This window comes from Nymphaea colorata, chromosome 2, assembly GCF_008831285.2.
Source record: "Nymphaea colorata isolate Beijing-Zhang1983 chromosome 2, ASM883128v2, whole genome shotgun sequence".
In the NCBI taxonomy this organism is placed as follows: domain Eukaryota; kingdom Viridiplantae; phylum Streptophyta; class Magnoliopsida; order Nymphaeales; family Nymphaeaceae; genus Nymphaea; species Nymphaea colorata.
Window position 1 is genome coordinate 16,789,551 of NC_045139.1, and position 10,968 is coordinate 16,800,518.

The following is a 10,968-nucleotide window of genomic DNA, read 5'->3' on the forward strand; positions in this document are numbered from 1 at the left end:
TCTTCATGTCGGTGTGTTAGCAGATCTTATTGTTTCCGATAAACCTCATTTCTGTCCTCTATGAAAAGGACAAAGCAGACCTTCTTCAGGGTTTTTTGTCTCTCGAAGGACTCCATTTTTCTAACTGTCTCTTCCATCTCTCTTTCTTGCCTACCTCAGGCACCAACTCTCTCGTTCTTGACCCACTTTGCTCTTCCCTCCAACTCCCTTTAACGTTCCATTTCGCCCTCCAACTTGCCGTGGGGTTCCTTTCGCCTCCTTTCCATGGAGCTCCCAACGTAGCGTGGGTTAAGGGAGGAACAGGACTGTTTGTTTGCTTTTTTTTTTTTTTGGCATTTAAAAAAAGATGGAGACTGCCCACATACATTTCATCTTTTTTTATCATTAAAATATAGAATACCCATCTGATTTGTTTTGATTCTTTTTCTGCGCACGTTTCCACTTTTTTCTTTTCTGATATTCTTTTGTAAAATCCTATGTTGATTTCCTCTGTTTTCTTTTAATTTTTGTCATCGATGACTTTATTTTCTTGCATCTCCTAGTCACCCAGTAGTTCAAATGCTGCCCTCTTCGTTTCCCTTTTGGTTTACTCACAGAAGTCACCAAATGAATCATCGCAGATGAAAACGTAGTCATATTTTCTGACTCGGAGCTTGCTCTGGGATTTGATGGTATAATTTCTGACTCATCTTTTCTCAGTCATCCTGTTATCTCAACTAGCCAAGGCTCACAGATACCCCACCAATCCGAGTCTTTTGTTTTCCGGGTGTCTAGAAGAAGAAGAAGAAGACGAAGAATAATATTAGCCTTTGTAATTTAAGCTCCGTAATTCGATCTCTGCAATGGAGTTTGCTTTCCTGCTTAATCATATCAATGTTCTTCTCCTTCTTGTTATGCTGTGTGTTCCATGTGGATTCATTCAGTGTCCTACGGATTTTGGGGTCTCCAACATCTTGCAAGCAACCCCAAGTGCCTCTGTTGATTTCGGGAGGATGTATTTCAACCTTCCGGCTGCAGTCCTGAGACCAAAATCCCCCAGAGAAATATCCTTCCTATTGAAATCTGTTCGTAGCTCATCGCCCTTCAGCAACAGGGTGACTGTGGCTGCTAGAGGAGCAGGTCACTCCATTAATGGGCAGGCTCAGGCCCTCGATGGCATTGTCATTGAGATGGACTCTTTGCCTGACCATATTGAAATTCATAGCAACAGTGAAGAGTATGGATGTTCTTATGCAGATGTTAGTGGTGGTACTCTGTGGATTGATCTTTTGAGGGAATCTCTTAAGGTTGGGCTGGCACCAAGGTCTTGGACAGATTACCTCTATCTCACCATTGGTGGCACTCTCTCTAATGGCGGCATCAGTGGTCAGACGTTCAAACATGGGCCTCAAGTTGCTAATGTTCTTCAGCTGGATGTAGTCACAGGTAAAGGTGCTACTCTGAGTGTGTCACAATGGTGTAATGGGGTGCTGGTCTTGACTTTTAAGCAGGCCAAGGAGAGCTCCTGACCTGCTCCAAAGCCCAAAACTCAGAGCTTTTTTATGCAGTTTTGGGTGGTTTAGGTCAGTTTGGGATCATAACAAGAGCTAGAATAGTGCTTGAAGAAGCTCCCCATAAGGTAAGTACCAACCAAACAACAGCCCCACCTCTCTTTCTCCATCTCGCTCTCTCTGCATCAACAGATTATCTGTTCTGCTTTTAGGTGAAATGGGTGAGAGTATTTTACGATGAATTTGAGAAGTTCACAAGGGACCAGGAGCTGTTGGTGACTGCAATGGAGGGGATGGTGGACTACGTGGAAGGATTAACGTTCTTGAACCAGCATTCCCTATTGAGCTCCTTTGCTGCTTTCCCGTCTGACCCTGATCTGCTTCCTGGCCTTCACGGGGAAAGCAACACGAGCATCTACTACTGCATTGAGTTTGCTGTTCACTGCCACCACAAAAAGGCATCCAATGTCCAAAAGGTACAACTTTTCGATCTCAACAGCTGGTTAAAGGAATAAATAAATAAACAAAGATTTGAAAAAGATGCGCAGGTCATTATACTTGAAAAAACGGACCTATTTATGGGCGGGAGGTGGATTGCCTGTAATCGCTGATCTCTTGGTTATTATGCATGGCTTCTAGGATTTGCCATTTCCAGCATTTTCTGATTTAAATGGAGTTTCTTTTCTCTTCCTTATAGAGCCGTTTGACAACATTAGAAGTATGTTATTGTTTCATATATGTGCCTCAAATGTTAGGACAGATTCATGAAATGTTGAGTGTTACATGAATCTACCCAGATATTTGGCATAGATATAGAAACTACTGTTGTTGCCAAATGGCTTTTATGGGACATTGGTGGCTTGAATTTGGTGGAGGTTGCTATCTGCAAAGACCTACAAAAATATACTTCTTAGGATGGGGAATTGGATTGAAAGTTTTCTGTGGAGTGATGCTCTGAGTTTGAACTTTTGATCTCCTGCAAATTTGGAGATTTTGAATCACTTATTTGCGCATTTCATTCAAATTCATGAATCTAAAGATTCAAGATTTAGGTAAGATAATTATTGAAGGTTTATTTAATACCATGAGAAATATAAACTACTACTTCAACCAATATGAAATGAAAACTTGGTTCAATCATATTTAACAAATCAACATACGTACACTGATATTTTTAAAGCAAACCGCTTTTCAAGAACATCGCGTTTTTATGGTGATTCCTTGGACCATTTACAAACTTGCATTAGAATCAACATATTCCAAGAGACAACGGTTTCCCATGTGTGACGAAAACCCGATGAAAGAAACTCGAGGTTCATAAAAATTCGATCAAGAAAAATGAAAACAGATTGGAACGACTAATCTCCTCTTTTTTAACTATCCCCAACGAAATACTAGAAGAAAAGACGCATTTTCTGCTTTTTCTACGGGGGGTTAATGTTATTGTGATTATTAATTACAGCAAGGATAGAAGTCCGAATTTGTCTTACTTGAAGGACTAGGTAATGGATTTTACAGTACAAGATGACAAAGCTCTGAGGTTTTGGTCTTTAGACAAAAGTTTCAAGGAAAGTTTTCGACGTTGGCATGTGCTCTATAATCTGAAAGGAAAACTTTTCCCAATTCCCCGTGCTAAGAACTACAGAAAACTGCTCCGTGAGTAGAGTTTCTTCGACGTTCGCAGTCCTTTCTTTACACTTTCTTCACAAGATTGCCTTTCTTCCAAAAAAATCTAAGGGGAAAACCTAGTTTTAGAATAGAGCAGTTGGCAGGAGTGAGTGCAATGCTATTTCTCTAGATGGGTCAGGTTTTTCACCGTTCAAAGAAAAAGCCTCAGTCCCCACCAAACCCTTCATCCCCTCCCCTCCTCATGATGACGCTTATAAAATCTTCTTTATCGTTTCAAAGTCTTAGCATCGCTAATTTTACTAATTTCTTTCCCTGAAATGAAATATGGGTTGTGGGATTCGGTGAAAGCAAATTGGAAGCCGACAAGCGAATTTTTGAAGAAGTGGTGATTTATTAGTGAAGAGAACGGTTTCTTGTTTTCGGTATTTTCTGAATGTAAAACCATGAGCCTGTGATATTTATATCTATCATCTGACTGAATAAGCGGACATGATTAACCAATAACTAGAAGCAAGTTTTCTAAAACGATCGTATTTTATGAAATTTAAAGATGCAAAAACAAGCAAGATATGATCAAACTAAATGATTGCTAATGTGATCAGAGTTGTCGGCAGGACTTTTTGTTAAATTAAAAACAACAAAACTTGGTAGCTACCATTAATCTCTCTCTCTTTCTTTGTTTGTTGCATAGTTGAATTATCCTTCTTCCCCCTTTGATAACCCAACATCTTTTTGCCCATGACCTTCTCTTCGGTCCTCGGAAGATTCGGAATTAACAGAAACAGCGTTTTCTTTGGAGGATTTGGTTATATTGCTTTTGGTGGCACATTTGAATGGTGGGGAGCAACGTCTTCTTTAGATAGATGGCAGGTGTATGACTTTGAAGTTTTACTTTTCAATCTCAGAGCGTGATCTTTCTTTAATTTTACTCATCAACTTGGCATCTGATTTGTTGTATGTTGTACATTCATTGCTCTTGGATGTGTTTGGTTGAAATGGACTGGTTTTCAGCTCTCTTTTGGATTGTTGCAGGCAACAATGGAGGAAGAGGTGGTGAGGCGACTGAATCACATTCGATCGCTTGTGCAGAGAGCGGAGGTGTCTTACTTCGATTTCTTGAACAGGGTGGGGATGGAGGAAGAGAAGCTGAGGAGCAAGGGGGCATGGGACGTCCCCCACCCTTGGCTCAACCTGTTCGTCCCCTCTTTTTCCATCACCACCTTCAAAGACCTCCTCCTTCAAAACATATCGCCCACCACCTTTGAGGGCCCGCTTCTCATCTACCCTATCAGGCCAGACAAGTAAGAGTCTCTCTCTCTCTCTCTCTCTCTCTCTCTCTCAAAGGCCGCTGCTTATTTTTTGAGATTCAATGTTTTTTATGACACGCTTGAATTTGGATATGGATGGTTAAATGATTTTTCTCAAACTTGCAGTAGTTAGGCGGTCAGAATTAAAAGAAGTCAAAAGTTTTTATAGAAACTAGATGGATGGTTAAGAGAAAGAAAACAAAGGGAAAAGTGTTCGAACTAATATTAGATGACGAACAAAGAAAAGTATATTTCCTTTGTGCAGTAATGTTTCATAGAAAAATTTTAAAGGAAGTAAGAAACAAATTGAGAAGGTAAGGTTACTGCAAGTCTTAGGATCTCATATTCTCATTGATCTCATATAACCTTCTATATCAAATCCAAGTTAAATAAACGCCCTCTAAATTTTAGTAAATTTCTGCATATTTTTAACATTCTCGTTCTCTGAAAAGCAATAAAGTGTTATCCAATAGTTCATCTCAACCCGGAAACACAGGTGACAGGACTGCATTTTCAAGTAATATATATATAATATTAGGAAATTTTTTTTGTTTTAGGAGTTTCACAAATTTTTTTAAATTTAGCATTTTAGAAAATTTAGGGTGAATTTTTTCTTTTTTGCCCTTATGGGAGGAGGGATTTCCATTTAATAATTTGAGGCATTTTGGTCATTTCCTGCCATAATACGAATGCTTTAGAGGCTGTTAGGCTGCTTAAAATCCCAGTTTGTGGGCAGATGCACCAAAACTGAGAATTGATGCAAACAGGTATATGGTTGCACAATCTTGATTGAATTGACAGCAGGAAACTACCAATTGATCTCAATAGTTACAGTGACTCAATCTTGACAACCAGACGTTATATTGAGTAATTGCCAGTTCTTCTCCCTTTGCTGTGAAACAGAATAATTCTATGAACCTCTCTCTCTTCTCTTTCTCTATCTCTAACCCATTGTTCACAATATGGAAAATTCAAGTTCTGCCACCATGTGGGGAGGTCATTTTAAGGTGGAAAAGATATCGATTTATTGCCATTAATGATGAATATTTGCACGTACCAAGGAAGAGACATAATCTTGTGTTGCTGTCTTTTGTTATGATAAAATCGGACAATCTTACATTACATTTTGCAGGCAGCCATGGATGATAGATTGAGGGTGCATATAAAAAAAGGGTGTTTTGAGAGGATCTCAGTATGCTACAAGTTAGAAACCATGGACTTAAATCCATGGAGGTCCATAGTATTAACAATGACAACCTAATCCATTGATCTGAGTATGACAAAGACAACCTTCGTCCCAAATCTAAGATCCACGATGATTTGAGATCTCTAAGATCTTAAATTCATGGATTTAAGACCGGTCTTCAATTTGTGATCTTTAACATGTAAAATAAATTTAAAATATACGCTAATGAGATAGGATCTCTCAAAACAAATAAGATATGAGGCTATCAAACGCAACCTTAAGGAATTACTATATGGCAAGTACAATGCTGCTTGAGCCAAATCCCGGAAATATGAAGTAAAACACTAAGAAAAAAAAAGGTAAAAAGAAAGAGTTTGGCCTTTATTTCATATTTTGAGGAACCGCACTCCCTACAGATTACATCATCCATCCCATCTTTCTACCTTGTGAATTTCATCATTTTAAGTTGTTTTTTGTCATAAGGAATTATGGACCTACCAATCTATCTGATCTTAAACCATGTCTGTAGATGTTTGAACCTTACTCTTATGCAATTTAAAAGAGAAAACGACAATCGATTTTAATTTTCTCTATCCAGAAAAATCCATCGCCTATATTGTTCCAGTTAAGAATCTGTTCTAAAATGAGGATGCGTTTTCCAGGTGAAACTTATATAAGAAAACTTTTCACCTGTACCCGTGCGTCCCTTTGAAAATCTTGAAAGAATATTTTGAGTTCGAAACTGCATATATTGCATACTTGCGGCCTCCAGTATGAGGAAATACGTTTATCTTGGATTGGGAGATTGTTTCTCATCATTCCAAGCAAGATTAGAATGAACGGGACTACAAATGGATAGGATCTAGGTGGGTGTTCAGTTTTTACTTTTGAATCTAAATCAAATCCAATTTGAATTTTTCATATTTTCGCTTTATCCGCGCTTGTTGTTCTAAGAAATGTGGTATAGCTGGTCACATAAGGTGCATATAAAGCAACATAGCATATAAGACAACATATCTCATGTTTGATTTCTTCCGGTGCTATTCTTTTAAGTGGTTGAGGGTAGCACTCTCTCTCTCCCTCTATAATTTTCACTTGGACAAAGCCAAGAGAAAGTCATATAAAAACTTCCTTGTATAAATTTTACAGGGCGCTTTTGTTTGTGTTGGAAAGATGGACAGGACATTGTAACTATGAGAAATGGAAACGACTTTATATGTCATCAGGGGCGAAGTCAGAATTTTTTTCAAGGGCAGGCCAAACGGTCTATCGAACTTATTCGGGTAGGGCCAAACTAAATTCGAATATAAAAAATACATTACCCAACCAAAATTTTTCAATTTTTGTAATGTAATTTTTTTTTTTAAGTAGTTGGGGCGGGCCACAGCTTAGGCGGCCCCCCCTCCCTTCGCCCATGTACATCATCCTACTCTGCAACTGGTCAGGTACTCAAATCTCGGGGTGGCGTCTAGAGCACTTTTGTAGTGCTTGTTTGGGTGAAAGTTTTTACGGTTCAAATGGAAGAAGCCTGTTAAGTATCTTACAAGATTTTTTTTCTTAAATGTGGTTTCTTATGGTTGTTAAAGGAAACTCAACTTCAGTAGGAAAACTTTTCCTGGGAAACAAACACTTTTTTTTTTACTCAACCGGAAATGACCAACTGCAGGTGGGATGCGAACATGTCGGTGGTTCTTCCACGTGCACATGCAGGGAAAAGAAACGACAGCCTCATCTACGTTGTCGGGGTCCTCCGATCCGCGCCGCCGGAGTGCGTGCCGGAGACGCCGTGCCTCAACCGAATCGAGCAGCAGAACCGAAGGATAGTTGAGACGGCGACCCGGTGGCTCTCCGCCAAGCAGTACCTGCCAGCGTACAGCCGGCGGCGGCAGTGGGAGGAGCACTTCGGAGAGAGTGGGTGGCTGCGGTTTCAGGCGAGGAAGGCCCAGTTCGATCCTCTTAACGTTCTGGCTCCCGGCCAGAGGATCTTCTCCCGGTGGGAAGCCGATTCGAAGAAGAACAACCGGTAAATTTGAACTCGGTTTTTCGGGAACGGCGAGCGTATCGAGAAATAATGTGGATATCGGGAGCTCAAGATTTCTTTTTCCTTCTCGAATTTTAGTTCTGGTTTTTCTTTTCCATTCTTTCTTTTTGATCATCTTCTCATTTATTTTTTTTCCTGGAAAAATGAGATGAATACATCCTCGAGAAAGCTGGAAGATGGGCAGGAGGGGCTTCTTGCATTATCTAAATTGATAAATGTGAAACATCAAAGAAAGTACAGAAGAGTAGTGCTTAAATTGAATTTTATGAACAAAAAAGCCAATATCATCAATCTCTTAAACCAGCAGAATAGCAAAAAAATAAAAATAAAAAATCTTGGAGATGCACTCGTAACCAAAGGGGTACACACATATATATAACAAAATGAATATTTAAAAACGTTAATATGAAAATAAAGAAACATTGTGACCATCGACAGAGCCAGAAATTTTGTATGAGTTCAGTTGAATTAAAGGTTTTAAATTTTATTTAAGGTCGAATATTATTTTTCAAAATTTTATATAAAACAAGTGAATTTTTTTAAAATTTATACGTAATTTTTTTTAAAAAAAAAATTGAGATGGAACCAGGGCCCAAGCTGGCCCTACCTTGACTCCGCCCTTAATTGTGACACACCAGCCCATTTGCGACCCAATCAATGTCTTAAATAAAAGTGTGTCGGGGTGTGACATCCCCATCATAAACTATGTTTAAGGCGTATGGGTGACGGTCAAAGCAAAATTTATGACAATCCCAATTTTAAGTTAGAAAGGACAACAAAAGTTCATTCACACAAAGTGTCTGTTTTAATCTCATCAGCTAAACACACAAACTAGGTTTGTAAAAATTGGTTGAACAATTAGGTTTTTCAAAAATTTGATTTTTCATAAAGAAAAAGCTTTGAAGCTGTCATCCAGCACAACTTAAATTAAGAGAAATTGTATCTGCATATATAACATATAAGTTTAGATATTCTGCTTCTGTTTTTATGGGTAGACTTGTGAAAAATAGTGCCAACATAGGTAAAATGACTCGATTGCCTGCATAATGAACAGGGGAATGTATAATTTAACTTTATAGCTGCATGTTGTTCTTTAGGGAGGGTGGGGGTGCCCGGGCCATGGCCCAGGTGAGACCAGAAAAAAAAAATTATATGTAAAAAATCAAATTTTTTTAGTTTGGCCTGACCCGTCCTTCCTCTTGGCCCGACCCGCAGATGGTTTGGCCCGCCCCTGGTTACTTAGAGTTGACATATGATAGAGGGAGCTAAGAATGACAACTCTCAACCCAAGTCAACACTCTTCAATACCATCAAGATAGCGCCTTTTAGAATCGAAGTTAGGACATGGTTAATACAATCTACACAGCCCGACCAGCTACACTACCCATCACTTTGAAAAAGAGAATCGGATCCCAAAAGTAGACAAAGATGTCACTGGAGGAGGAGGAAAAGTGAAACCACATTTTGTCTTGGCAAGACAAAGGAGGGGCAGTAAATGACCCTCCCATGACAGTGTCAAAGGCAAAATTCATAAGGCACCATTGGCGTCATCACCTTGGCACACCAACTGTTGTGTCCATAGTTCACACCTTTTAACCTACCCATTCCTCTCTCTCTTTATCTCTCTTTACATTATCATATCTTAACTTTTTCTTAGGGAGTTCTAGATGGCACCAAAAGTATGAACAAAAAGCAAAGAAAGATATGCCTTATTTCTTGTCGAGGATTTAATGTGTCATTAATAAACCATCTTCTTAATTAGAGAATGAAAAGACCAGTTGTAGTGAAGTTGCTTCTTGGGGTCTCCTAGGGCTTCATATCAACCTTAAAGAGACACTAGCCTTGTTGGAACACCATGGATTTTTAGGTACAAAACTTTGTGATTTTGGGGATGCCTTGTCTCAAGGTTGTTGGGAAAAGAGAGGGCTGAGAGGAAACCAGGCATATGGGCAGCATCTGCGTTCCATGGGACAAAAGTCTCTCCCCCTCTTGGGGCTTCTGTTTCGCCGTAAAAAGTTGTGTGTGCCGCTGCGCACGGTACTACGCAGTAAAGAAGCAATGAGCAGTTTTGTAATTTTAAAAAAGAAATGTCTTTTGAAATCATTTTTTTTTATTTTCATTTTTATCTTTACGAAATGTATTGGTTTTCGTTTTCAGTGTGAACTAAAGGTATTTTAGTCATTAGCGATACTGGCACATGAAAATTCGTATAAACAGGTTAGCTATTTCATGGGGCCAAACTCGCTATATTGTGAACTTCAAATTGTTTTTCAATTTGAATAGTTTTAAGGTTTTATAAACTTATAAAATTTTATGTGCCAAAGTTACTCAAAAAAAGAGAAAAATAGGGTTCATGTTTCGTCTTTTTGTGAAACCCTTTTATCCTAGCATATGAATTATGTGATGATAGTCAATGGGCTGTATCTTTGAGGAACCAAATTAAACTTTATAATCTTTATAAAATTCAAGAAACAAAATAATAAGGAAAATTTGAACAGATAAAAAAATAAAAACATTTTGACATAGAATTAGACGTAGAAGTTTCTGATTTATTTCTTGATTTGAATCGGTTGCTACACACCATTTTTTGGCCACATTGAGTAACAGCGATTGTAGATAAAGTGAAAAATTAATCATTAACATGCACATTTAATCAATCATAAAAAAGATTTGTGTTCAGTTTTAAAAAGTAGAGTCTAAACATGGTCTATCCAAATTCAATTGCGTAAAATCCGATTAAGTCAGAATAAAACCAGTGTGAGGAGCAAGAAATTTTGGGCTGAGGGGGACTAGTTCACAAACTTCTCAAGCTTTTAGGGGCACCAATATATATATATATATATATATATTGAGCCAGGAGAAAAGCTAGAAAATTTTGGTTAATGAGCATTAGTCATATAATTTAATTTTTTTAAGGGGCACCTATATGTAAAAGAGAAGAACTGCTATGAAGTTTCAATATAAAAATAAACACTTGTTTGTGCTTGTGTAGGCATTTGCCCATACTATGCTTACGAGTTGAGCAAATAGTTGAAGACACCAATCTGACTAGATGGGCAGTGCTCACTTTGAACCCAACTTACACTGGTGCGTGCCCACCAGACTCCATGCATGACGCAGCAAAGAAAAAGATGATCTTCTTCCCTCTACCATTCTCATCAACTGTATTCTGTAGACGTTGGTACTCATAGTCTCCACCACCCAAAGAGAGAGAGAGAAAGAGAATGACTCACTATTATCTGCAAGTTAAGGGAATCCTTTTGTCCTGCTCCGAAGTTCTGAAATTAAGCTTGGTTGGTTCAGCTTTCGCGGAGC

General features: G+C 38.6%; 1 protein-coding gene across 1 annotated transcript; it reads left to right on the forward strand.

Moving 5' to 3' along the window:
- Nucleotides 1-216: 216 nt before the first annotated feature.
- LOC116247467 (cytokinin dehydrogenase 3-like) lies at nucleotides 217-7,795 on the forward strand. Its single transcript, XM_031619646.2, has 5 exons — nucleotides 217-1,425; nucleotides 1,491-1,618; nucleotides 1,703-1,966; nucleotides 4,152-4,420; nucleotides 7,279-7,795. Exons 1-5 carry the CDS (start codon nucleotides 843-845, stop codon nucleotides 7,637-7,639), a joined length of 1,605 nt encoding a protein of 534 aa, XP_031475506.1. The 5' UTR covers nucleotides 217-842; the 3' UTR covers nucleotides 7,640-7,795.
- The last annotated feature ends 3,173 nt before the right edge of the window (nucleotides 7,796-10,968 follow it).